This window comes from Podarcis gaigeae (genome assembly GCF_964106915.1).
Source record: "Podarcis gaigeae genome assembly, chromosome: 18".
NCBI lineage: Eukaryota > Metazoa > Chordata > Lepidosauria > Squamata > Lacertidae > Podarcis > Podarcis gaigeae.
The window spans coordinates 11,257,443-11,283,275 of record NC_139696.1 but is presented as its reverse complement, the minus strand read 5'-3'; the positions used below and the strand labels follow the sequence as shown (position 1 = coordinate 11,283,275).

The 25,833-nt window shown below is 47.5% G+C and overlaps 3 protein-coding genes across 25 annotated transcripts in view; 2 read left to right on the top strand and 1 right to left on the bottom strand.

Moving 5' to 3' along the window:
- GATAD2A (GATA zinc finger domain containing 2A) overlaps positions 1 to 7,489 on the top strand; it is a 79,374-nt gene extending 71,885 nt beyond the window's left edge. For 12 of the 22 annotated variants that reach the window (XM_083720445.1, XM_083720427.1, XM_083720441.1 and 9 more), the window contains 4 exons: positions 128 to 413; positions 1,434 to 1,726; positions 4,438 to 4,624; positions 5,869 to 7,489. In XM_083720445.1, the coding sequence (XP_083576571.1) occupies positions 128 to 413; positions 1,434 to 1,726; positions 4,438 to 4,624; positions 5,869 to 6,002 (900 nt within the window). In that variant the 3' untranslated portion in view covers positions 6,003 to 7,489. Of the gene's footprint in view, positions 1 to 127; positions 414 to 1,433; positions 2,108 to 2,485; positions 2,991 to 3,042; positions 3,151 to 4,437; positions 4,625 to 5,868 lie in introns of those variants that run through there. The other 10 variants (XM_083720436.1, XM_083720431.1, XM_083720437.1 and 7 more) reach the window with 3 other exon arrangements.
- Positions 7,490 to 12,510: 5,021 nt separating this feature from the next.
- NDUFA13 (NADH:ubiquinone oxidoreductase subunit A13) lies at positions 12,511 to 17,726 on the top strand. The gene is made up of 5 exons (XM_083720112.1): positions 12,511 to 12,668; positions 14,261 to 14,339; positions 15,655 to 15,726; positions 17,106 to 17,175; positions 17,522 to 17,726. The coding sequence occupies exons 1-5, from the start codon at positions 12,569 to 12,571 to the stop codon at positions 17,639 to 17,641; spliced, it is 441 nt and encodes a 146-aa protein (XP_083576238.1). The 5' UTR covers positions 12,511 to 12,568; the 3' UTR covers positions 17,642 to 17,726.
- Positions 17,727 to 18,829: 1,103 nt separating this feature from the next.
- Positions 18,830 to 22,161, bottom strand: LOC310835710 (uncharacterized protein). 2 transcript variants are annotated; one of them, XM_083720642.1, is made up of 4 exons: positions 21,206 to 21,807; positions 20,287 to 20,948; positions 19,425 to 19,582; positions 18,830 to 19,292 (listed from the first exon to the last, which is right to left on the bottom strand). In XM_083720642.1, the coding sequence occupies exons 1-4, from the start codon at positions 21,306 to 21,308 to the stop codon at positions 19,103 to 19,105; spliced, it is 1,113 nt and encodes a 370-aa protein (XP_083576768.1). In that variant the 5' UTR covers positions 21,309 to 21,807; the 3' UTR covers positions 18,830 to 19,102. The 2 variants fall into 2 exon arrangements, with proteins under 2 accessions (XP_083576768.1, XP_083576769.1); XM_083720643.1 differs by having other exon boundaries at positions 19,101 to 19,292; positions 19,429 to 19,582; positions 21,206 to 22,161.
- Positions 22,162 to 25,833: the final 3,672 nt, after the last annotated feature.

Below are 25,833 nucleotides of genomic sequence, written 5' to 3'. Positions count from 1 at the left end.
CATGAATCATAAGAGTCCCAGAATCATAGGGGTTGGAAAGGGACCCGAGGGTCATCTAGTCCAACCCCCTGCCATGCAGGAATCTCAGCTCAACACCACCCCTTTTCTTTCCTTCCCGCTCCCTCAGGCCTCGCCAACTTCGCTCAAAGGTGCGGCCGTGACGGCGGCCCAGGTGAACGCTGCAGCCACTGCCACCAGTGTAGCCTCCATCGTCAACTCCAATGACTCCCCTGCCAGCCGCCAAGCGGCCGCCAAGCTGGCGCTGCGGAAGCAGCTGGAGAAGACGCTGCTGGAGATCCCTCCGCCCAAGCCGCCGGCCCCCGAGATGAACTTCCTGCCCAGCGCGGCCAACAACGAGTTCATCTACCTGGTGGGCTTGGAGGAGGTGGTGCAGAACCTCCTAGAAGCTCAAGGTAAGAAGAGGGATGTGCACACGCATTCTCTCCTCCGTAAAAAATCCTTCTTTTCTCCTTTTTAAACTGGAATCCAAGGCTACCTTCGCAGCATACATTTAAAGCAGGGTGATATCCCTTTAAGCAGCTGTGGTGTCCCCCAAGGGATTCTGGGAGCTGTAGTTTGATAAGGGTGCTGAGAGTTGTTGGGAGGACCCCGCCCCCATTCGCCTCCCAGAATTCCCTGTGGAGATGGAAGGATTGCTAATCCACTTCATTTGTTTAGTAAGAATAAGGGTAGGACCTGAACCAATGGAATCAGATGACTAGAAATGCAGGCAGAACAGCCTGAGCCCAAAGAAACCCAGACATTTCCTTTAAAATGTAAAACATGCCCATCTGACATGTTGGGCCTTCAAAAAGAGGACGTGTCTGTCTGGGTTTTCCCGGACGTATGGCAACCCTACAAATGACAATAAAGGAGAGTCTAACTGAACATTAGGAAGAATTTTCTGAGGGTAGGAGCTGCTCAACAGTGCGACAGACTTTCTCAGAAGGTGGTGGGCTCTCCTTCCTTGAGGCTGTCAAGCAGAGGTTGGATGGTTCTCTGTTAAGAACTTTGAGAACTTAAAGAAGAAAAGACACTTGATCCAGGGGCAGCCCACATATTTACTGGCCCATTCCATCCTGACTGCTCCTGCGCAATGAAAGCATTTTGGTTCCCGAAATGCATTCCGATTGTGCGGATAAAATTTAACAGATAAACTTCTACAGGATGTGGTATCAGTGTGCGAAAACAGTCCCGGTCCAAGGAACCCCAGGCATGCACTTCCAGATGGTGGAGAGTCAGGTGCCATCTTGGTGCCTGGGCATCGCAAGCTGGCGGATTTCCAACAGGGCTTGGGTGTTCTTTCCAGCTCTGCAATTCTGTGACCTGCGTGCATCCCACAACTTTGGGCAATTGATGGGTGGGGAAAGGCTGTCCTGTTTCGTTTTTTCTTCTTCTGGGCTGACTTACTCCGTTTCTCCCTCTCCCTGCAGGCAAGGTTTCTGCTGCCCCTTCCTCTCAGGACCCCTACACATGCGTCCAGTGCAAGACGGACTTCACCTGCCGGTGGCGGGAGGAGAAGAGCGGCTCCATCATGTGCGAGACATGCATGTCCTCGAACCAGAAGAAGGCGCTGAAAGCCGAGCACACCAGCCGGCTGAAGGCCGCCTTCGTCAAGGCCCTCCAGCAGGAGCAGGAGATCGAGCAGCGGATACTGCAGCAGGCGGCCTCCCCCGTCCAGACCAAACCCGAGCAGATCGCACAGCAGCATCACTCGCTCAAGCAGGTGGGGACACGGCACTTTCTCTTGCTTTTAGTTCATAAGAACCGTAGCATTGGAAGGGGTCCTGAGGGTCATCTAGCCCAACCCCCTGCAGTGCGGGAACAGGCAGCTCTTCCTTACAGGAACTGAACCTGCAACCTTGGCGTTATCAGCAGCATGCTGTATCCAACTTAGCTTTCCAGTTAGTTTGTTCTGCAGGGGAGAGAAATTTCCCCACCTGTGCCAGGTGACAGTGGTATAAATATACAAGATCATTGGCCGACCTCACCGGGTTGTTGTGGAGGGTGAGGCCTGGAGCAGGAGAGCCGTGTACTTGGAGCTCTCCTTGGAGGAAAAGGTGGGATATATGGCTCCGTGGCCGGGCTGGGCAATAGATTGGTAAAGGTAAAGGGACCCCTGACCATTAGGTCCAGTCGTGCCCCACTCTGGGGTTGCGGCGCTCATCTCGCTTTACTGGCCGAGGGAGCCGGCGTACAGCTTCCGGGTCACGTGGCCAGCAGGACTAAGCCGCTTCTGGCAAACCAGAGCAGCGCATGGAAACGCCGTTTACCTTCCCGCCGGAGCAGTACCTATTTATCTACTTGCACTTTGACGTGCTTTCGAACTGCTAGGTGGGCAGGAGCAGGGACCCAACAACAGGAGCTCACCTCATTGCAGGGATTCAAACTGCTGACCTTCTGATCAGCAAGCCCTAGGCTCTGTGGTTTAACCCACAGCGCCATCCGCGTCCCTTTTGGCAGATCCCTTTTGGTATATTGGTAGATCGTCCAAAACTGGTTTGAAGTCCATATGATAGTGGTTTTATAATTTGTGACTTGGCAATATATCACAAATCATGGGGGGGGGGGGGTGTGCTATGCCAAAATCACGATGTGGAAAAAACCATGAAGCCAGCCAATGCCACTACCTAGCTCCACAATATTTCAGACATTGTGATGTATCATGTATGTTTAGCTGGTAATATATCACGATGTTGCAAACCAGATATTGCCCAGCCGTACTCAGTGGTAGAACCACCTGCCTTGCAAGCAAAAGATCGCAGGTTCAATCTTTGACGCTTCCAAACAGGGTTGAGAAGGACTTTATGCCTGAAACCCAGGAGTGCTGCTACCAGTCAGTGCAGTGGTACCTCTAGTTACAAACTTAATTCGTTCCGGAGGTCCGTTCTTAACTAGAGGCGTGCTTTCGCTAATGGGGCCTCTTGCTGCCACTGCACCGCCGGCACACGATTTCCGTTCTCATCCTGGGGCAAAGTTCTCAACTCGAGGTAATTCTTCCAGGTTAGTGGAGTTTGTAACCTGAAGCGTTTGTAACTCAAGGTACCACTGTATAGACAGTACTGAGCTCGATGAAGCAGTGGTCTGACTCAGTAGGAGGCAGCTTCCTATGTTCCAAATGTAATAAAATAAATAATAATAATAAATAAATATAAATAATACTAAAATAAATAATAATAATCAGTTTAAACAATTTGCAACCAGATGAACAGGGGTGGGTCCTAAAATAGGGAGGGGTGGCTGGGTGTAATGACTGGCTGGCTAAACCAGGGGAGGGGAGTCAATGGGTCTCAAACCCACAGTTAGGGGCTTCTCCTGCATGCGAAGATCAGCTCCGGAGGATGGAGCGGATGAGACCAAGTGGTCCAGAAGGCGTCTCTGCGCATGCTGTGGAGGGAAGTGGGGCAGATGGGGCTCGTCCACCTGGGAAGGGAGCCCATTAAATAGAAGGAAGATCCTAAACCTTTGCTGCCTCGCGGAGTATCTTTGGGAGAAGAAAAGGCTCGGGAGTAAACCCTACACAATTCCGGAGTAGAGTCCCTAAAACAGTTGGATGGCGTCTTGTCTGCCTCCTTCTGGCAACACCTGCAGCCCAGCTGGTGTCCACCATCTTGCTCTGATTTCCTTTGGACCCCCTCAGAGAGGCCGAGAGGGGGGTCTTGTCATCTGGGCAGTCCAGGACTTTCAGATACACTGCCCAGGCTTGCACCCCAGGGAGCTGCTGCTCACCAGTGGTTTGGTTTCACCGCCGGAGATGCCCGCCATTGTCTCTCGAGACAATGCCAGCTACAATATAATCCACATGTGCATACCTCTCTTGGGTGCCAAGGCCCAGGGGAAAGAGCTGTGTCTTCCAGCATATAGTGGAAGTGCTACGTGCACCTCTGTCATATGGACCGACAGCTTGGTTCGGTGTCAGGCAGCTTCCTCTCTGCCTGTTTAAAACAATGAGGGCTGGGATCTTAGCTTTGATTTTAAGGGGCTGACCATGACTCCGCGCTTGTAGAAGGTCCTAGGACTTGGGTAGGCTGAGTGTTGCCTGGAGCAGCACCACTCAGGGCTGGACCACCTGTTATGCATGCAGAAGGTCCCAGGTCCGATCCACAGTAGGGCGGAGGGACACCTGAGTCTGACACCCTGGAGAGATGCTGCCGGCCCATGCAGGAAATACTCCACTAGCCAGCCGCCTCTATCTCCAGTATGAGGCCAACTTCCATCATCCTTACGGATCTAGAACAGTGTTTCTGGCTGGTTTTGGACTACAATTCCCATCACCCCTGAGCCACGAGGATGATGGGGGTTGTAGTCCAAAAACAGCCAGAGATCCGAGTTTGGGAAACACCGAATGTTTCCCAGAGTTCTCACTTGGGCACAGAGCGGGACTTTTGCTCCGGCCTCTCTCACCTTCCTCCTCTCTCCCCGTTTTCCCTCCCCCAGGCCTCCAGCCAGCTTCCCCGCAGCGCCAGCACCCCCCGCGGAGTGTTGCATGCATTTAGCCCGTCGCCCAAGTTGCAGAACGCCGCCTCCGGTGTGGCCGTACTTGGCGGCAGGCAAGGTAAGCGTGCTCAGAGACCCGTCGGCAAAGGAAGTGCTTGCACTTGGAAGAAGACTCTCGTCAACGCAGGTAGACCACTCGCTCTCGAGAACACTCTTAAAAACAAATATTTGCCGTCGCTGGCTGAGCTCCCTTGCCCAGCCAGCAAACGGAGCAAGGCTGGCTCTTTTCTCTTCTCTTTTCTTCTCCTGGGTGAAAAGGGTGCTTCTCTATTCCTTTGATTAGAATTATTAGTTCTTCCTCTCGCTCCTCTTTGGTGCCTTTTGCAAAGCATTCTGGGACTCCAACCCGCCTTGCAGAATTCCCCTCCTGGGACGCTTTCTCTCGCTTTCGGTGGTTTCTCAGGGCTCTGCTTTTAAAACTTCGATTTATGATTGTTTGTGTTTTTTGTAGAGTTGGGAGGGGACCCAAAGGGTCATGCAGCCCAAACCCCTGCAGTGCAGGAATTTGTAATTGATTGGTTCACATTTGCATATGGATGAAAAGAATCTCATTGTCTTTTGGGAGGCTTGTGGTAGGGGGAGAGGCTGTAGCTCAGAGGCAAAGGGATAATACGGCAATTCATAATTATTTATTTATTTATTTATTTATTTATTTATTTATTTATTTCCCGCCCATCTGGCTGGGCTTCCCCAGACACTCTGGGCAGCTTCCAACAAAATATTAAAATACAGTAATGCATCAAACATTAAAAACTTCCCTAAACAGGGCTGCCTTCAGATTTTTTTAAAAAGTCAGGTAGTTGTTTATCTCTTTGACATCTAATGGGAGGGCGTTCTACATGGCGGGTGCCACCACCAAGAAGGCCCTCTGCCTGGTTCCCTGCAACCTCACTTCTCGCAGTGAGGGAACCGCCAGAAGGACCTCGCAGCTGGACCTCAGTGTCCGGGCAGAAAGATGGGGGTGGAGACGCTCCTTCATGTTAGTGGTTTCTTTAAAAACCAAAGACTCAAAAGGTTTGGGCTTTTTCACATTGCCAGCATAAATGAACATATGATTCAGTAACTGATCCTTTTGATACCTTGCATTCCCCCCCCCCCCCCCGGTTTTTTTTTTTTTTTTTTTTACAGAATAGTAGAATTGTAGAGCAGGAATCTTTCTCGAGGTGGGGCTCAAACCTCCAACCCTGAGGTTAATAGTCTGGTGCTCTACCGACTGAGCTTTGTCTCCAAAACCATCCGCACGCTCCGGCAGAGTTTGCCATTAGCGGGAACGATTGTCAGTTACCACGTACCCTTTATGTGCAGGCGTGTGCTGTGCCACACACACACACCCTGACCCCCTTCTTTCCTTCCTTTCTTCTCCCCCTCCAGGTGGGACGCTGAACTTTGTCAACCCCAGTCTCGCTGTGCATAAAACTGCCGCCTCGGCTGTGGACCGCCAGCGTGAGTACCTCCTAGACATGATCCCCCCACGATCCATCTCTCAGTCTGCCACGTGGAAATAACGCAGGAACCTCCGCCTAGAGTGGAAGACTTCTCCCTTTTTCTTCTTGTCCCCCCCCCCCCCCGTTTCCCCACCCTCCCCAACCCAACCTTCGATTCCGCCACCTGCCCAGCATCCCACCACCCGGTGGGGAAAATGACGACGACAACAACAACAGCAAGCCTGCTTTCAAGCCTCGCCCGGATCACGCCTGCAAAGGTCGCAGGAGGGAAAAGCTTGCTCCCGCCAGCGCCGCTCTCAGCAAGGAATGGCGGCAGAGGGGGGGCAACGACACTTCCCTGCAGGGTGGAACGGACACTCGGGGAGGTTGCAACGGACATTAGGCAACCGGACTTTCGCATTTTCATTATTATCATTTTTGTTCTGCTGTCTTCGAGAGGAGAGTCGCCCTTTTATCATTCTTTCCTGCTGGCCACACACACCCTGAAACTTATTTTGTCTCTCTTATTAGCATTTTTTTTGGGGGGGGGGGAGTTACATGTCATTCTTCCCCCCAGCCAGCAGTAGTACAGAATGAGGAATAATTGCGCAAGAAACTTGCTCTCTCTCTCTCTGTCTTTCTCGCCTGCTTTCGTCCCATCCTCCCCTTTAAAGAAAAAAAAAGCCGCTTTTTTTTTTAGTTCCTTTTTAGATTTTATTGTTGTCGTTATTATTATTATTATTATTATTATTTCCGTTTCTGAGCGATCGTACAACGGTCGTTAGCGATCAAGGATGTACTATTTCCCGCTCACGGAAAGTGGAACTGGGACCCAGCGCTCATGGAGAGAGAGATCCGCAAAGGGGACGGACTGGCTCCAGCCCTGCCTTTTTCGTTTTTGCTCCCCCCCCCCCTGCAATTCCCGTGTGGCAACGTGATAAACGGAGGGGGCAGCGAGGGGGTTGTTGCGGTGGAGGGGGCGTGAGTGGCTTCTTAGGGTTGTTGGTTTTATTTTTTAATTAAAGACAAACCCGCTGATAACTTATGTTGTGAACAAATGCAAAACGGACTCTCCGCCCCCCCCCCCCCCGAAGATGTGGAGCGACAGGACTCAGCGGGGAGGGGGGGTTGCGTCAAGGGGGGGGGTCGGAGGCGCACCTGTCTTGTCTTTCTTTGAAATAAACAGGATCCTGTCTCAGATAGATGTTTTGCCCCGGACATTTGATAGCCCGAAAACTTTACCGGACAGTTTAAAAGGAGTTCCCTTCATCTGGAGAGAATGAACTGTGGGGAGGGGGCTGAGCCTCTCTTCCCCCTTCCCCACCTCAAACATCCCAACAGGGATCAAGGAAGAAGAGATGTATAATTTTTTTGAATTTTTATTTTAAAATCTCTACTGGGTCCCTCCCACCCCCTCTCCTCCTTCCGCTGTGCGCTTTCTGTGGCGGGGGGGGGAGTTGTACTTTGGTTTTCCAGAAGCCATATGCAGTTTTAGGCAACCTGGAGTAAAGAAAATGTCCGGTGGATTTTGGAAAAGGAAATTTTGTGGGGAGGCTGTTTTTTGTTTTTTTTTTAAGAAAAGGGGGTGGGAGAGAAAATTGATTCAGCTGTGCCACGAGATAGAGCCTCCCTCAGCCGCCGTTTGCTACCAGATTTTTTTTGGGGGGGTGCAAAACGGCCTTCGTACTCTTTGAAGAGTTTTCCGCAGGGCTGGTCACTGTCCTCAAAGCACCAACCCAGACCCTGCTCACAGTGCCCCAGACTTCATTCTCCTCCTCCCAACAAGCAAATTCTCTTCCCCCCTGCCCCCCAAATGTTTAATTTCTAGTAGCACCTTGGGTAACCTTTATTTTTGCTTTAAATTGCGTTCCCCACCCCTAACCCCACACAAAAAAACCAGAATACTCCAAGCTTTAAATCAAAGGAGCACCTACAGTTTGTTCCCTCTTTGTGTTTTTAAGGTTGTTTTAAAAAAACTTTTATTTTCTAGAGGTGGAATTACAGCCCCCGTTTTTAAAATGACTTATTCCTAACAACATGTTGGTACTAGATCTAGTGCTGATAGGAGAGGGGTTCGTTGCAAAATAAAAAATAAAAATTATATAAATATATAAATATATATATCTATATATAAAGAGGAAGGGGGTGGGGAAGGGTTAATGCAGTTGAACCTCTCTCTTTTTTTTCAGGCAGGTGGGGCAGTGGGGAGCCAGTCTGGTATTTTGTTAGCAAGTTAGATACTTAATTTAAAATAAATTTTTAAAAATACAAAAAAAAATTACAAAACAACCATTGCTGTACAGGGGTGGGGGGGGAGTGAGGAGGGGAGGTCCCCTCTTCAGATTATGACTGTTGCATTGTAATAAAAAGCTCCTTATAATTCCTCTTTCTTTCTTTCTTTCTTTCTTCTTCCCCTTCCCACAAGTGTGGATATTTGGGTTTTAACTATTGTACGTGGACCTGTCTATATGTTATAATATCCCACCTCCCCCCCCCCCATGGAGTTCAAGGGAGGGAGTCCTCCCCACCTTCACCTTCGTAAGAACCCTGCGAGGTCGGCCAGGGCTGAGGGTGATCGCTTTTGACGCAAGGTCACCCCTAGCAAGCTTGGTGGCTGAACGGGAGGATTCGAACCCTGGTCTCTCTCGGGTCCTAGCTCAACACCCAAGAGACACACACACACACACACACACATGATATCTGGCACTGCTGTCTAAAGGGTCCAGCGATGTCACACATGGAACAGACCACCTGAAACCATTAGGTTGTATCTGACCTCAGCTGTCCTACATTCCTGGCATCTCTACATAGGGCTGCAAAGGATTCCGTGCCAAAAATCCCAGAGAGCCACTGAGGAGGTGCTTGTTTTTATTCAGTATAAGGCAGCATACTCTGTTGATCTGGGACTTTTCTTTACAGAAAATCTGTGTTGCCCAGGTAGCCAAGAACTGGACCCAGCGTTGGGAATTAGCCAGCATTCTGCAGAGCCGTCCAGATATCTCTGAACTCCCCATTCCCAAGTCTGGATCAAACATCCTTTGGCATGCTGTGATCCCCATGCCTTCCTTCTCAACTACAGCAAAATCACTAGCACAATTTATTGGGGGGGGGGGTGTTTGCAGACATGAAGAATGACGTGGGGTGGGGTGGGGGTGACATGTATCTAGAAGACACTTGGTGAAAATTGGGGGGGAGTGTTTTTGAACTTGTTGCATCCTGAAGAAATGTCATCAGAGACTGGTGTTGCTCATGCCCTATCAATTTGCTCTTAAGGACTAGAACAGTGGTTCCCAAACGGGGAGGGGAGGGGGGGGGACGACCACCACCACACCTCCTCGGTTCTAATAATACAGTGGTACCTCAGGTTAAGAACTTAATTCATTCCGGAGGTCCGTACTTAACCTGAAACTCTTCTTAACCTGAAGCACCACTTTAGCTATTGGGGCCTCCCGCTGCTGCTGTGCCGCCGCCAGAGCACGATTTCTGTTCCCATTCTGAAGCAAAGTTCTTAACCTGAAGCAATATTTCTGGGTTAGCGGAGTCTGTATGTAACCTGAGGTACCACTGTAATAGTAATAATAATAAATTTCTCATACCCCTCCCCAGCCCCAGCTTCCAACAAAATACAGCATCAAATATTAAAATTTTCCCTGCCTTCAGATGTCTTCTAAAAGTCATAAATACTTGCTTATTTCCTTGACTTCAGACAGGAGGGCGTGCCACAGAGCGGGTGCCACCACCGAGAAGGCCCTCTGCCTGGTTCCCTGTAACCTCACTTCTTGCAGGGAGGGAACCGCCAGAAGGCCCTCGGCGCTGGACCTCAGTATCTGGGCAGAACGATGGGGGTGGAGATGCTCCTTCAGGGATACTGGGCCTAAAAGACAGGATTACCTAGCAGGGTCAGTTGATTTCCATCCAGCCAATTAACCTATTTTTCAGCTGCAGATTGTTCTGCTCAGAGCAGACCCATAGAAATTAAAAGGACATGGCTTATTTTTGCCTATTCATTTCAGTTGGTTTACTAGTCTAGAACCTTACTAGTTCCAGTTCAGCTCAATAGAATTGTAGAGTTGGAAGGGGGCTCTGAAGATCATCCAGCCCAACCCTCTGCAATGTAGGGACCGCAGCTCAAGAATCCCTGGCATATGGCAAACCAACCTCTGTTTAGAAAACCTCCAAGGAGAGAGAGTGTTACGAGTATTTCTGAACGTGCACAGAGTGCATTAAAAATCTTAAGAACCGGCAATAAGTAAGAACATCCTTAAACTCTTTATTCCTGTGCTGCAGGGCGTTGGATTAGAGGGCTTCTCTTAACAGGACTTCTTACTAAGCAGGGCAAGGACTTGCCTTGTATAGTTTTAGAAGTTATTTAAAAATAATCGGGAGCAAATGAACACACCCACCCAAAAAAGCATCCAGTACCTTAGCCCAGTTTCATTTCATCTGCCCTTTTCCCTCTGGTAACATCAGCCGTTTTGAGGAGTCATTTAAACCCTGCGAGGCAGGCTATTTATTAATTATCATTACTATTATATACTGCCTTTATTTTCCAAGGAGTTCAAGGTCGTGTGTTTGGTTCTTCTACTACCTATTTCATCCTCACGACAATCCTGTGAGGTAGGCTTAGGCGGGGAGAGGCATAGCCCCACCCAGTGAACTTCCTGGCTGCTAAGGGGGATTTGGACCCTAGTCCCTAACCACTACACCACACTGCCTCACATTGTTGGACTCCAATCAACTAAAGCAGTATTCAGTAATTTATTAGAATGTAATAAACAGCAAAATATCAGCAAATAATCATTAAATGTTGTTGTTTAGTCGTCTCCATGACCCTATGAACCAGAGCATTAAATAGTTTTTTAAAATTACTAAACTAATCAATAAAATAACAGCAAATCACAATGCATGAAATACCACAAAACCATGGGAAACGGTCAGATTGAGAAAGAAGGACACACAACTTAATTCAGGGATATTAATTAAAAAAAAAAATCACTGAACTTCTTCCAAAACATTACCAAATATACAATTTTCTCCCTGAACCTGTTAAGACTTTTTTTGCACATGGGCAAATTTATCCTTTTCTCCTGGGAAGCAAACCCTCTGAGGGGTGGCTGGTAGAGGGAGACCGCTGCTCACCTGCTGGGCATGCAGAAGCTCCCAGGCTCAATCCCTGATGATGGTCTCCTTGCGTAAAGAGAATCACAGAATGGGAGAGTTGGAAGGGACCCAAGGGTCATCTAGTCTGACCCCCTGCGATGCAGAAATCAGCTGAGGGCTGGGGGGGAGCCCTTTCTGTGTTTGATGCGCTAAATAAAAAAGCAACTTCCCCTCTTTCTATTTCAGTTACAATCGGCCAGATTTAGGTTTGATGAGGCCCTAATCTACTGAAGGTAATGGGGCCCATTATATGTCCAGCTGACCTTTGTCAACAACAAATTGTCGCTGTTTTTTGTGTTGAATATATGCTATATGGTAAATGATGGATCTCATAGGACCCGGAAGCTGTTTGCAGACAAACGCTGGCTCCCTCGGCCTATAGAGCAAGATGAGCGCGCAACCCCAGAGTTGGTCACGACTGGACCTAATGGTCAGGGATCCCTTTACCTTTACTAGGAATCTCAAGCCATTTTCACATAGCAAAATATGTATTTTATCAAAATAATTGTTGAACTGAAATGCAATTAAGAAGAAGTACAGTATATTAATAGTGAAATAATTATTAAGCTTGGTTTTGGAACGCTTTGGTTTTGGAACAGACTTCCAGAAAGGATTAAAGTTTGAGAACCAAGGCACCACTATATAGAAATGAGCAAACCAGTGATATTTTAGGAAGCAGGCCGGGCCCATCATAGGAACCTACACAACACAAAACACGGTTGCTGCATGTAGGTTTTATTTGTTTTTTGTCTTATATTTTGGAAATGTACATCCAGTTTTTTTTCCCTTTCAGTTTTTTGGGGCCCCCAAGAGAGCGGGACCCTAAACTAGAGCTTATTGAGCTTCTGCGTAAATCCGGCACTGAGTCTGATGGCCTGCGATGCAGAAATCAGCTTGTTTAGTCAATTAGTAGCATCGGACTCTTCGGGTGACCCCCTGGACCAGAGCACGCCAGGCACTCCTGCCTTCCACTGCCTCCAGAAATAATAATAATAATAATAATAATAATAATAATAATAATAATAATTTTTTATTTATACCCCAGCCAAGACGGGGCGGCTAAACCAGGTTAAAACAATTGATTAAAATACAACTTAAAAACAAGATTAAAATACAACATTAAAATGCATCCTCATTTCAGTAGAAACTCAAATCATGAACTTTTTGGGGGATGAAAACGTCAAATCTTCACCAAGGCCAACTATCCAGACTGGTCCTACGTGGGCCAGAAAAAAGCCAGGGAAATCAGCTGAGGGCGGGGAAAAAACAGAGCAACGTCTTTATATTTGCAATTGCAACCCTTGGCTAAGAGCCATGAGGATCGCTCCTTTTTTAACTGCGCCCTGCTCCCCAGAATGGCGTGCACCTCTGCTCGTGGGGTTACGGTAATAGGGAGAGGGCGGCCGGGGCGACGTCACGCTAAGGCGCCCGGCGGTGTCTCTGACGTCAGAGGGCGCGCTGCCAGGAGCGCTGGTCCCGCTTCCAAGATGGCGGCGGGAGCCGGGAAGGTGAAGCAGGACATGCCGCCGCCGGGCGGATACGGCCCCATCGACTACAAGAGGAACCTGCCCCGGAGGGGGCTCTCGGGTGAGGAGTCGGGCCTCCCCCGCCCGGACGCCTGGGTCCCTCGGAGGTGGGGGGAGGGGGGCTCGGGCAGCTGGGTCAGAAAGGGGCGGGGGGGAGACCCATCCCCAAAATCAGGGAAAACAAGAGACCTAACTAACTGCCCCCCCACACAAGTCCTGGCTGCCCCCCTGCCTGGCTCCCCGAGGGGTGGGGTCCACTCTCGGTTGGCCCCCCTGCATGGGGGGGGGACCTCCGAGGGTCGCTTGGGGGCCAGGATTCAGGGGCGCCTCGTGTCGTGGGAATGCAGCGGGACCTTGGTTCTCAAACAACTTGGAACCCAGCTTTGCCTTATATCCTTTTTCATATATCCCGCTAAGGTATTTCGTTCCATTCAGTTTTGTGCGACAAAACCATGGTAATGGAAATAGTATAATGAGAACGATTGGAAGTTTTAAGCAGAAATTCTTGTTTGATGAACATGATTTTGTATAAATGTTTCCCTTTTCCCTTCATCTTTTCTTTCTTTTCTTTTTCGTCTTTTTAACTTTTTTCTTACTCTTATGTCATGATGTTTTTTCTTCTGTGCTGAATTTTTCTATATTTACCTTCATTGTAAATGATCATTTACATCTGTATTTTAAACCAATAAAGATTTACCGGGGGGTGGGAGGGACTTGGAACCCAAACACTGCAAACCTGGAAGCAAGTGTTCCGGTTTGCAAACTTTTTTCGGAAGCCAAACATGCTTCATTTGGAGTGTTACGCTTCCGATTTGAGTGCCACACTTTTGTTTGGAGTGTTACGCTGAGGTCTGTTTGTTTTTGCTATTTATTTTGCATTTATGTTTTTACTGCTCTCTCTTTTTGTTTTTGTGACTGTGTAGAACCCAGTTCAGCTACTGATTGATTGATTGATTGTATGACTGGAGTACATTCTTGCTTTCATTTCATGGATCAATGGTCTCGTTAGATAGGAAAATCCATGTTGGAACGGATTAATCCATTTTGCATTACTTTCTATGGGAAAGCGTGCCTTGGTTTTGGAATGCTTTGGTTTTGGAACGGACTTCCGGAACGGATTAAGTTTGAGAACCAAGGTACCACTGCATAGAGGTCAAGTCCCGCTCTTCTTCTCCAAAGGGTTGGGGGAGACAAAATGTTCAGGGGCTCACATGTTTCCTCTCTTTCTTTATCATCTATCATTTGTTTGCTCGTTCTGCAAACGAAGCCCAAACAGGGCAGCATCTAAAGCCAACCAAATAACAATGAAAAATGCCCCTAAAAGTACAAGGAAAAACCTATAAACAAACATTTTGTTAAGGCAGCACATGCCAGTTCAGTAAATCAATGATATACATATGCAATTCACAAATGATAGGGAGTGCTCAGAATCAGTTTTCGGGTACAAAGACGATAATCTTTACTCGGTCGAGCATTATAGTACTAGTACTGGCCACTGGAACAGCTTCTCAGCTTAATTTCGCCATCCAAAAGGGAATAGCTGTCAAAGCAGCCAGAACCTCAATGTGGACTAGTAACCTTAATTCAAGGGATCTTCGTATAGGCAGTTGCTGAATGCTATCACCCTTTTGTTTTGTGTTTCTCCTTCCCCAGGCTACAGCCTCTTTGCAATTGGATTGGGGACCCTCATCGTCGGCTATTACAATATAGTGAAGTGGAATCGAGAGAGGAGGTGAGTTTCTCTAGCCTTTCTGCTAAGCAGGTGCTGCGTGGGAGATGAAAGAAGCCGAAACGACCCTTTTCTCTTGCAAAATCTAAGCCTCCACATCAGACTTGCCCACCTTCCATTGGACTCCCAGCAGCCAGCGGTCAGAGAATCGTAGGGTTGGAGGGGAAGCCAAGGGTCATCCAGTCCACCCCCTGCAATGCAGGAGTCTTTTGCCCAGCTTGGGCCTCGAACCCATGACCCTGAGATTTAAGAGTCTCATGCTGTACAATGAGGGTTGGACATTGAGCCACCGATTCCCTGTAACCTCAGTTCTCAAAGGGAAGGAACTTTCAGAAGGCCCTCGGAGCTGGACCTCTGTGTCCGGGCTGAGCAATGGGGGTGGAGATGCTCCTTCAGGTATACTGGGTCAAGGCCGTTTAGGACTTTAAAGGTCAGCACCAACACTTTGAATTGGACTCTGAAACGGACTGGGAGCCAGTGAATATATTTCAGGACTGGTATTATATTATTATTATTATTATTATTATTATTATTATTATTATTACTACTACTACTACCATCTTCTATTATTTATACCACACCCACCTGGCTGGGTTTCCCCAGCCACCCTGAGCGACTCCCAACAGTTTAAAAACAGAATAAAATACCAGACATTATTATTATTATTATTATTATTATTACTACTACTACTACTACTACCATCTTCTATTATTTATACCACACCCACCTGGCTGGGTTTCCCCAGCCACCCTGAGCGACTCCCAACAGTTTAAACACAGAATAAAACACCAGACATTAAAAACTTCCCTAAACAGGGCTGTTTCCAAGTCCCAGAGCGCATGGCAGTAGTCCAAGCAGGAGATAACCAGGGCCTGGACCACCCTAGCGAGACAGCCTTCTGTCCATGCCCAACTTCCTTGCAGATTCCTTCCTCTGTGTTTGACTCTGGCGCATGCTCACGCACACTAAGCAGCTACAGACTTATCAACTTTAGTGACCAATGTCATGAGGATATAACACTCCACTAATACGTTAAAAGCAAGGTTTCTCAAACTTGGGTGTCCAGCTGTTTTCGGACTACAGTTCCCATCATCACTGCCAGGGTTGATGGGAGTTGTAGTCCAAAAACAGCTGGAGACCCAAGGTTGAGAAACCCTGGTTAAAGAGTACCACTGGAAAAGAGAAACAAGGGGCAGGATTCACCTGTTCTTGCATGCGCAGAACGCAACAGGATTCCTCCCTCCCCATTGTCAAACCCAGAAGCTGGACCAATCAGATGGGCGGGGTGTTGTTATTGTTGTGTTTCTCCCTTCGCCAGACGTCTGAACATTGAGGATCTGGAGACACGGATTGCCATCTATCCTCTTCTGTTGGCGGAGAACGACCGGAGGTATGTGTGGATCCCATGGGATTCCTCTGAAGCAAGTGACCTGCTCCTCCTGGGTCCTTCCTTTCTCTGTGGACATAGACCTCAGAATTCGTGAAGTTGTGGTGGGTTTAGAAGCCCAGGGGGCTTGTTGTGATAGCCGCTGTGGCACCACCCCTCCCCGAGGAGAGCCCCAAACACAGGTATTTGCCTTGAATCCAGTAAGCACACCCATAAACAAACGAGGGGGCAGTGTGTACTTATTTCTTTTTTAAAAAATCTGTATATTGCTACATCAATTAAAAAATATATATCAAGGTGGTTTGCATCATTAAAACCATTAAAGTGTTTTAAATATTGGATTTTAAATTGTTGTGATTGGGACCTGAAGGTGCAGGGTAAGTAAGAAATTGGATTATTATTATTGTTGTTGTTGTTATTAATAATAATCGTGTGTTGCTGTGTTATTTGGGCCAGTAGGACTGTGATCCTTTGCACAGCTTCCTGGGAGTAAGCTTAGTTCAGCTCGCCAGCGTTCACATGCAAAAGCGCTCGTTCAGTTTCTAAAACACAGAAGAGGTTTAGCCAGAGATGCAACCTTCAGCTCTTAATGCAAGTGTGTGCTTATTTAAACTTCCAGTGATTAGCAGGGACCCTATCAAAGGAAAGGAAAGATGTGCCCAGCCTCTTGCTCCATGCTTTTCGACATTACCTGGCTGTCTCCATCTATGCTCATCTATAGCAAGCGAACTCGAAAGCCTCATTATTGCTCCATTCGCTTGTTTGAGCTGGGAGAGTCTTATCAATGTTGTGCATGACAGTACCCACGTTCCATCAAAAGAGTGGTGGCCCAGGCTCTCCTCAGAAATAATTATAGTCTGGGAGTCAAAGCACTGGCTCTGCCAGCTTTTTAGGTTTTTTCCCCATAGAATTGTAGAGCTGGAAGGGACCGAAGGGTCCTCTAGTCCAGTGTTTCCCAACCTTGGGCCTCCAGATGTTTTTGGCCTACAACTCCCATCATCCCTAGCTAGCAAGACCAGTGGTCAGGGATGATGGGAGTTGTAGGCCAAAAACATCTGGAGGCACAAGGTTGGGAAACACTGCTCTAGTCCAACCCTCTGCAATGCAGAAATCTCAGCTGAAGCATCCATGACCAATGGTCACCCAACCTCTGCTTAGTGGCCAGTAGCCTGCAAAATCCTTGAGTTACACCCAGGTCCTTCTCCAAGCAGGTGTTGCTGTGATAATTAGTGATGGATCAAATAAAAATGCAGATAAGCCAGCCTCCAACCCGCAGAAATAACCTGCTGACACCTGAGTAGATCCATTGAAATCAAGAGACTTGTGCAACTTGGCTGTTTTCATTTTGTGCCTCACTTTCTTGTCCGTCTCTCGTCTTAAAGGACCCTGCGCCTCTTGCGGCAGAATTTGGACGAGGAAGCCAAGATCATGAAGGACGTCCCTGACTGGCAGGTGAGGACCAGCCTGGGGTTGCTTCTGGGGTGCAGTGTTAAAAAAAATGGGGTTGCTCAAGCACTTTCCTACCCTCGTGGCCTTAAAAGAGCCAAGTCCCTTGTACAGTGGACTGAGAGCGTCCGCTTTTGAATTAGCGCTCACCTGTGGCGAGCTTAGGGACTTTCCCAAGCGACCAAAGAAGGAAGCTGCCAGACTGAGCTGCAGTGCCCCCACAATAAGTGGTCAGAGGTGGTATCACTTATCATAAGGATATTGGGGGGGGGGGGGTTGTTCTTTTAAGTTCCTTGTTACCTGACCCAGGTGAGGCCGACAGATTATCAATAGCTTCTCTTCCTCCCTGCAGGTGGGCGAGTCCCGCTACCACACCACCCGCTGGACGAACCCCACACTAGACGAGCTCTACTTCCTGCACCCGCAGAGCAAGCAGGAAGAAATGAAATTCGGGTGCCAGTTCTACGTGTGAGCTGCCCGGGAGGCGGGGGGAGAGGGCTGTGGGGTGGGCAGCCCATTTTTCACGATATATTTCTCAATAAACAAATCGAAGGGAACACATTTTCGTTGTGTGTTTCTGTTGTGCTCCTTTAACCATCCTCCCTCTTATATCATAGAATCACAGAGGTGTTGGGAGCAGGCAAGATCTTGACAGGGGCTCCACGGATAAGGGTGATGGGTGAGCAGCTGAGAGTCCAAGAGAGAGGCAGCAAGGTTTAGTGCTTAGAGCAGGCATAGGCAAACTCTGGCCCTCCAGATGTTTGGGACTACAATGCCCATCACCCCTAGGCAAACTCTGGCCCTCCAGATGTTTGGGACTACAATGCCCATCACCCCTAGCTAACAGGACCAGTGATCAGGGATGATGGGAATTGTAGTCCCAAACATCTAGAGGGCCGGAATTTGCCTATGCCTGGCTTAGAGCATATGGGAGGCCAGGGTTCAAATTCCAGCTGAGCCATGAAGCTCCGTGGGGGGGACCTTGGGGGACGATTGCCGCCTTTCAGCCTAGCCTACCTCACAGGACTGTTGTTCTGCAGATAAGATTCTTTCTTTTTCTTATTTGCCCATTAATATTTATTGGTATCTCCAAATTTTTAACGGATCAGTGTGAAATTACATCAGATTTAATGTTCTGTGGATACGGTTAAGGGTTGTTGAGGAGAACCATCTTGAACTCCTTGGCGGACTAGGCAGAATATGAATGCCCCCCAAAAGAGAAAAACATACAGAGGGACTGAAATTGGAAAGAATGCTATCTGGTGTGCTTCCGCCACTAGAATAATGAAATGTGGTGTGTGTGTGTTTACAGACTTGCATCCAGAAATTATGCAGCTGCTCAGGCCCTGATCCTGTACACACTTATTCCAGGAGTAACTGCTCAGCCTTTGCCTGAGTAGATGTGGATAGGATTGTGTGGTTAGGAAACCTGTCTAAAGATGGTGGACTCTGCTTCCTTGGAGGTTTTTAAACCAGTTGGATGGCTGTCTGCTTGGGATTCTCTCTTTGGCTTCGAAGCCCGCGTCGCAGGGGGTTGGGCTAGATGACCCTTGGGGGCCCCTTCCAGTTCTATGAACAGTCACAGTCAAAGGTCCAAAAAGCAAAAAATTAAAGCCAGCACACTGGACTTTATTTATTTAAGAAAAAAGCAGACCCCCACAATCATGAATATATATCTATATCTATATATATATAACCTTGCAAAATAATTGGTTCAGCTTCAGTAGTAGAGCTGTTGAAATCCAAAGACATTGACTGGCTTGGGTCGATAAATTTTAGTGGGTTCTATTCTGAGCAGAGTAAAGTTCCGTTCAAACCCCTGTTATCAGCAAAACTTCTATGGGTCAGAATGGACCCATAGAAACCAACGCTCTTAAGTTGTTCGTTTTGTAACAACAGCAACATCATCTTTAATAAAAGGCCTTGCAGCAACTCAAAGGTCTGTGGCTTGTGGGGCTGAGCCGGCCCCATAGACAGACCTGTGGCACCTGCGCCAGGTGAACTTGCCAAGCATCCTTTCCGTGGCCACTTGGCTGGGCTTGAAATGCTTCACCTTCTGGCCTCCCGTCTTCCTTTCTGGAGCTTTGATGCTGGGCTGCTGCAGGAGGGGGCTTGCCTTGTCCCTGGAAGTGCAGAGAGAGAGAGAGGGAGGATGAATCTGTTCACCTTGTGGTCCACTGAGACCCCTAGATCCTTTGCAAGCCAGGTGTGCCCCATCTTACATTTGTGCGCCTGGGAGGAAGAAGTCTCCTTACCCACTATCCAGAGGCAGCTGCTCTTCCATCAAGAGTTCCTCCCGCAGCGAACTCAGGACTTGCGCGATCAGCGAGTGATGCCGGCTGGTGGTCGTCTCCTGAAGCCTCTGCAGCAGCAGCTGTGTGGGGAGATGGAAGTCTGGGGGGGAGGCGGGAGGCTGGGGAAAGTGGGTCAGGAAAGCAGGGGGGGTGTGAAGAGAAAGAGGCAAAATAGTGTTTTAAATTGGGGGCATGTCCAACGCTTGACCCAAGAAGGTAGGAAGAGAGGCAAGACTTTGCAGTGACAAGAGCATACCCTCCCATATTTCTCCAATTAAAATAGGAATGCCCTATTCCATAATAATGATAATAATAATAATAATAATAATAATTTTATTATTTATACCCTGCCCATCTGACTGGGTCGGCCCAGCCACACTGGGCAGCTTCCAACACATATGAAAACATAATAAAAATTTAAACATTAAAAACTTCCCTCCCCAGGGCTGCCTTCAGATGTCTTCTAAAGGTGTGACTTATCTGACTTATCTCCTTGCTCCAAGGGTCGCATAACCTCCATATCCTCCCACATTTCTCTGATGAAAATAGGGACATCCTAAGGAAAAGCGGGATATTCTGGGATCAAATCAGAAACCAGGACAGTTTCTGTAAACGTGTGACTGTACCTGGAAAATAGGGACAGCTGCAAGGGTCTTCCCTTGAGCATGTTTAAAGTGCATTCCGGTTGCACTAAGCAACCAGGCCTTGGAAGGTGAGGGTCCCAAGAAGAAATCTGCTCATCCCTGGTTGAAAACCCATCCCCATCCTCAAGCACGGACAGACCTGGGTCACACCAGCACCCATATTGGGTGTGTGAATTTACCTTGATTGATTGCAATAAGTGATCTTCTCCTAGCTCTTGCGGCGTAATCTTAAGCAAGGAAACAGCCGTTCTGAGTTTTGGTTCCTGGGTCAACGCGGCCAGCAGCGTGGTTTCCTCAAGCTCAGTCAAGTCGTCCAACTGAGGACAGATCTCGGGGGCCTTGCGGGTGCTCTCAGCGTGGGCACTGGGTGCTCGGAAGGGATCCCTGGGGAGCAGCGGCAAGGTGTCCTCAGGGATGCTGGTATCTATGGAAGCAGCAGTGGCCATCTCTGAGCTGTGTCCTCCTCCTTCAGTGGGGAGATCTCCACTCTCCATCTGCAGATGTTCTTCATCGTTTTGGCAGTCTCTCTCCGACATCTCTGGAGAAGAGTCCGAGAGGTCCAATGCTTTCTCCAGGATGGGTCTCAGGTCGACGAGGATCGTTCGGACGGCACGCTTTTCTTGAGAGTCTCCATTTTCTGGAGCGGACGAGGGAGGCACCGTGTGGCAGGCCGGGGCAATGGGCTCCTTTCTGTCTTCCGCCTTGGCTCCTCGGGTGCAATCCTGGCAGCGCTGGGGCAGATGTGTCCTCCTGCTCCTTTGGCCCAAATTGTGACCCTCGCTTCCTGGGTGCTGCTTCATGACTGCCGCAAAGGTTGCGTCTTGCATCTCTTTGGGTGCCACTGAAATGGCAGATAATATTCTTTTCCATTTCATTTTGCAATGTAGTAAAAAATGATTTATTAATTTATTATTTTCACCCCACCCATCTGCCTCGGTTTCCTCAGCCATTCTGGGTAGCTTCCAGCATATACAAAAACATAACAAAAATTAAACATTAAAAAAACTTCCCTCTCCAGGGCAGCAGAGAGAACAGCTGTAATGACCGATGAAAATTAAAACAGGGAAAAAATGCAACAAAAAGAAGCACAGGGGTTACCTTTGGACCGGCTGTGGTGCAGAGGGACCCGGAATACGAGATCAGCCCAAACGATGTGCGGTGGCCTCGTTGTCTCATGGGGGCCCCAGCCGGCTGGCATCATGGCTGTCGTCTTCTTCCAGGGAGCAATGCAGCGACTGGTGGGAGCTGAGCGCAACGAGCATCCGTGCACCAGCGAAGCAGCTGAGCTCTGGAGAGATGCTCCTTTCCTCCTGCTCCTCCACGCAGCTGACCTCTAGCACAGCTGATCTCAGTCACCACTGCTTAGCTGATTTCTGTGCATGAGATGATGGGAAAGGAGGCGATAAGGGAGACCAGGAAAGATGCAAGGATGGCGTTGCCCACCTCTGAAAGATAGTCTGCCTTTCGGATAATTTTTTGGGAGGATGGTATTGGGGCTGGGACCCTTCAGCTTGTGTGGCCCCACCAAATCCGTATTGTGTGGCAGATTTCCTGCTTTCCGGGGCTCCGTTCAGTGTCCCTTTTTCACAGATATTTTCTCTACTGTGTTCAGACCCAGCTAGTATCTAAGCAATGAGGGCTGGAGTGCTTCAAAACACTCTGCTCACAAAACACACAAAGGAAATAATGCTTAAATAATAGCTTGGCCGCCCCGTGGAACAATATTTGTTTTATCTTCCTGCAAGAATTGGCAAGGTTACCAAGGATTAAGGTGCAAGTCGGGACGGGCAAGAGCTCTTGAATTTCATTCTGCTCCTTATGAGGATACATTATTTGCCTGTGCAAAATTAACAGCAGGATTAAGAGAAGCGAATGGTGTGTGTTCTTATGGAATAATGGTTGCCTTTTTCGGACTATGTAAAGAAATGTTATGGTATGATGAACTTGCAAACAGGATTTGAGCAATGAGCAGCAGGAGGAATTAGATTATAATAGAGAGAAAGAGCAACTCTGGAAAACGGGGTGGGAAGTCAACAAAAATAAGAGAAAAGATTAACTGTGTTTGGATTGTATTGTAGCACCCTGCTTGTGGTTAACGCTTAGCTGGAATGAAATATTCAACGCAGCAATAGAGAAATTAAAATAATAATTTATTTGTCAGACAAATAAATGAGAGGCACAGTGGTATGGTTACCAAGCTCTGGCCCTGGCCTCCTGCCATTCTGGCCAACACTTATATTTCCTTAATCCAGCCCCCTTGCTCCTCCTGTGGCTGCCTCTGTCCAATCAGCCTGGTTGAAATTCCTATTGGCTGTTTGCTAGAACCAATCACAAAAGATACACCCACTTCCTTCTGTCCTTTTATGGAACACAAAGAGCTATATATTCTTCCATCTATAAATGACAAATAAGTAGTAATATATCTTACATGTGTCTCAACAAGGAATCTTAATTACCAGCTCACCTCTTGCCCTCCTTGCCCTATTGCCTTCCAAAACAGATAGTTAATCTTGAATTTTTATCTTCAACAGATGTCAAGGATCTTGAGTTCACATCAACATTGAAAGATCTCCTTCATTTGAAGGTTTCTAAACAAAAAGCCTGACAACTATATATCAGGAGTGCTCTATGGCGTCTCCTGTCTGGCAGGGGGGCTAGGCTGGTGGCTGACTTAATTTCAGGATAGTTAAAACTCTTACAACTATATGAAATAAGAATCTAGCATTTCTTAAATCCTTTGCATAATTACATTTAAGCCAATATATTTAATACATTATCATAGGTAGCCTTTTAAAAGGAATAAGGCCTTTGTAAAGTAAAAAAGGAACTCAGTAAAAAAAAACAGCTTCAAAAGAAGCCTCTTCAGTTTACACCCCTCCTTTCACCCCTCCTTTCCCATTAGCTCTTCCCAACATTTATTGCCCTTTAACTCTCTCAGTTAAAAAAAAAAGAAACAGCTTTAAAAGATTTCCTTAAAATGCTCTCTTTTTCTGCCAGCTAGATGCCTCTCCATTGCTCTTGGCCTTTTTAACCTTAGGAAGAAGATATGGCTCATTTTACTGGGAGGCACATGGTATCATTTTATTATTTACTCATTCCTAATTATGTTTATCTCTGCTTTTTTATCTTCTGTAACATGTAGGATCAGTGTCTGCTCTCAGCCTGTAATTTCCTTTTTTACGACTTTGAGAATTGTTTTCTGCTATAAATCAGGGGGCCCCTTGTCTAGGAGGAAAAAAACATTGCCAAGGCCTTTTAGGCAGCTGGTCTTTTGCCTGGCATGAAACATTTGAAAATCTTTAAGATACAGGCCCTGATTGAAATATATAAGCTTTGATAAAAAATGCAGGCTTATGATTAGATGCCTCAGTATAGGTTTAAAAAGTTGAAATTTAATAAAATATAATTGGGGGAAAATATTATTAAGTGTTAAATAAATTTATTAGTTGCTTCTTCTTCTTCTTCTTCTTCTTTTTTTTGCCACAGCATTTACAATACTTTAATCAGCAAAACCAAACGCACGCAAGCATGAAAAAGCCAATCTAAAAGACAATTCTATTTTTAAAAAACCCAGATTAAAACATCCTACCCATAGACAGGTAAATGCCAAAGGTCGGTTTAAAAAGGAATGTTTTTTCCTGGTGCCTGAAGATCATGTAGCACCTCTGGGGAGAGCATTCCACAAACAGGGAGCCACCACAGTAAAGGCCCCGTTCTCGTGCCCCTCAGAAGGGACACATACAAAGAGGGGTCTCAGATGACAATCTCAGGGTCCGGGTAGATACATATGGAAAGAGTATTGTGGTCCTGAGCTATTTAAGGCTTCATAGGTCAAAAGCAGCACTTTGAATTGGGCCCGGAAACTAATTGGCAGCCAGTGCAGCCGGACCAGGATCGGTGCAATATGCTCAAACCTTCTTGCAACCTGGCAGCTGAATTGTGCACTGGCTGACATGGCCACTAGAGCCCAGATAACAAAAAATTGTATGTATTCAGAATGGTGAGGATTAGAATCTGACTTCTGGGGAAGGTTGCAGCTGAGCGGCTGCCTTGAATTGTAGTAGTCTAGGTCAAGGAGGGGGTCGCTTTCCCCAGCCCTCCCTCCAAGCTACTAGTCCAGGGGCCAGCAAACGTACTGCACCTCAGGCCGGTGTCTCCAGCGCTGATCGTGTAGCGGGCCGGAGGTGGGGGAGCATGTGCCCATACGCGTGTGCACACGCTATTTCTGGTGCACTTCTGGGTTGGAGGAGCACCGGAAATAGCTTGTGTGCATGTGCATGGGCCTCCTCTGACCCAGATGTCCACCGGAAATAATGCTTGCGCATGTGCAAATAATGCTTGCGCATGTGCACAAGCTATTTCTGGTGCTCCTCTGACCTGGAAGTGGGCAGCTACACAGTCCAGTGCTGGTGGCGGCGGGGATCGCTGCAGGCCAGATAAATGAGTCCCTCAGGCCTTATCCGGCCCGCAGACCTTAGTTTGGGGACCCCTGTACTGGTCCATCACACACAGGAACCGAAGGGGTTCTGGGGCTTTATTGGCTTCTTCTCTGGCACCAGCTACAGAACATCAAGTCCAAAAGGTGGCATGTTCTCTCCCCAGGGCAGGCTAACCCCAAGATTTATAGGGGCTGGGGGATGCTGGCAACCAGCTGGCCCCATCCCATGCATCCCCCTTTGGGGACTGTGACCTCCTGCCTGAGAGGCCCCATCCCAGGATCCCTACTGCCTAGGCTGGGCATCTTCACCTGCAGCCTACCTGGCAAGGCTGTTGTGCAGGGACAAACTCGGGGAAGGGCAGGGAAAATGAATTGAGTTTGGAGGGGGAAAGAAGATGGGAATAGGGAAAAAAGAGAACCAAAGAAGTAGGTAACTGATTTAAATGGGCCTACTATGCAAATTCTATGGCAGAGCCCTTCTTCCCCCCAATTGAAGGCAAGACATTGCAAAAGTGGTTATGAGGTTAGCAAAGGAGAGGAAAGAGAGGTCAGAGGGTGACAAAGAAGGACCGAACTTTTTTTCTGTATGCAACAACGGCAGCAAGGATACTCATCGCTAAATACTGGAAAACCCAAGATCTACCCACACTGGAAGAATGGCAGATGCAACTGATAGGCTACATGGAACTGGCCGAGATGACTGGCAGAATCCGAGACCTGGGAGAGGAGAGGATGGAAGAAGACTGGAAGAAATTCAAGATTTATTTGCAAAAACATTGTAACTTGGTTGAATGTTAAGAAGGATGCTAGATCATAAATAATTTGGCACCACTAAACTAGATGGAGTAATGAGGATAAGCTATTTAAGAATTTAAATTTTTTTGAATAATTACTAGATTATATTTAAATTATCAAGATTTGGTTATAGGGCGTTGGAGATTGATAAATTGCTGGCAAAATTTTATTGGAATGAAGGTAGGAGCGGGAGATGAGAGGAAGTCCAAAGAAGTGGTGAAACTATGTTGGGATATATGTTATATTGTTTTATTTTTATGTATTGTATTAAAAAAGTCTTAATAAATATCATAAAAAAGAGAGGAGGGAGGATGCATTTATTTTAAAAAGGGACATATGCATGTATGAATATATTTTGCATGTGGATCACTTAGCTAGAATTGCAAAATATCCCTTCGCAATAATTGCAAAATATGGAACGCTTCACGAATTTGCGTGTCATCCTTGCGCAGGGGCCATGCTAATCTTCTCTGTATCGTTCCAATTTTAGTAT

Bases quoted from the DNA above. Each gene is read 5' to 3' on its own strand.
- NDUFA13 (XM_083720112.1), top strand. From the start codon at position 12,569: ATGGCGGCGGGAGCCGGGAAGGTGAAGCAGGACATGCCGCCGCCGGGC. The intron at 14,340-15,654 runs GTGAGTTTCTCT...TCCCTTCGCCAG, and splicing joins AAGTGGAATCGAGAGAGGAG to ACGTCTGAACATTGAGGATC. The intron at 15,727-17,105 runs GTATGTGTGGAT...CTCGTCTTAAAG, and splicing joins TTGGCGGAGAACGACCGGAG to GACCCTGCGCCTCTTGCGGC.
- LOC310835710 (XM_083720642.1), bottom strand. From the start codon at position 21,308: ATGATGCCAGCCGGCTGGGGCCCCCATGAGACAACGAGGCCACCGCAC. The intron at 20,949-21,205 runs GTAACCCCTGTG...CTGCCATTTCAG, and splicing joins GCACCACAGCCGGTCCAAAG to TGGCACCCAAAGAGATGCAA. The intron at 19,583-20,286 runs GTAAATTCACAC...CACTTTCCCCAG, and splicing joins ACTTATTGCAATCAATCAAG to CCTCCCGCCTCCCCCCCAGA.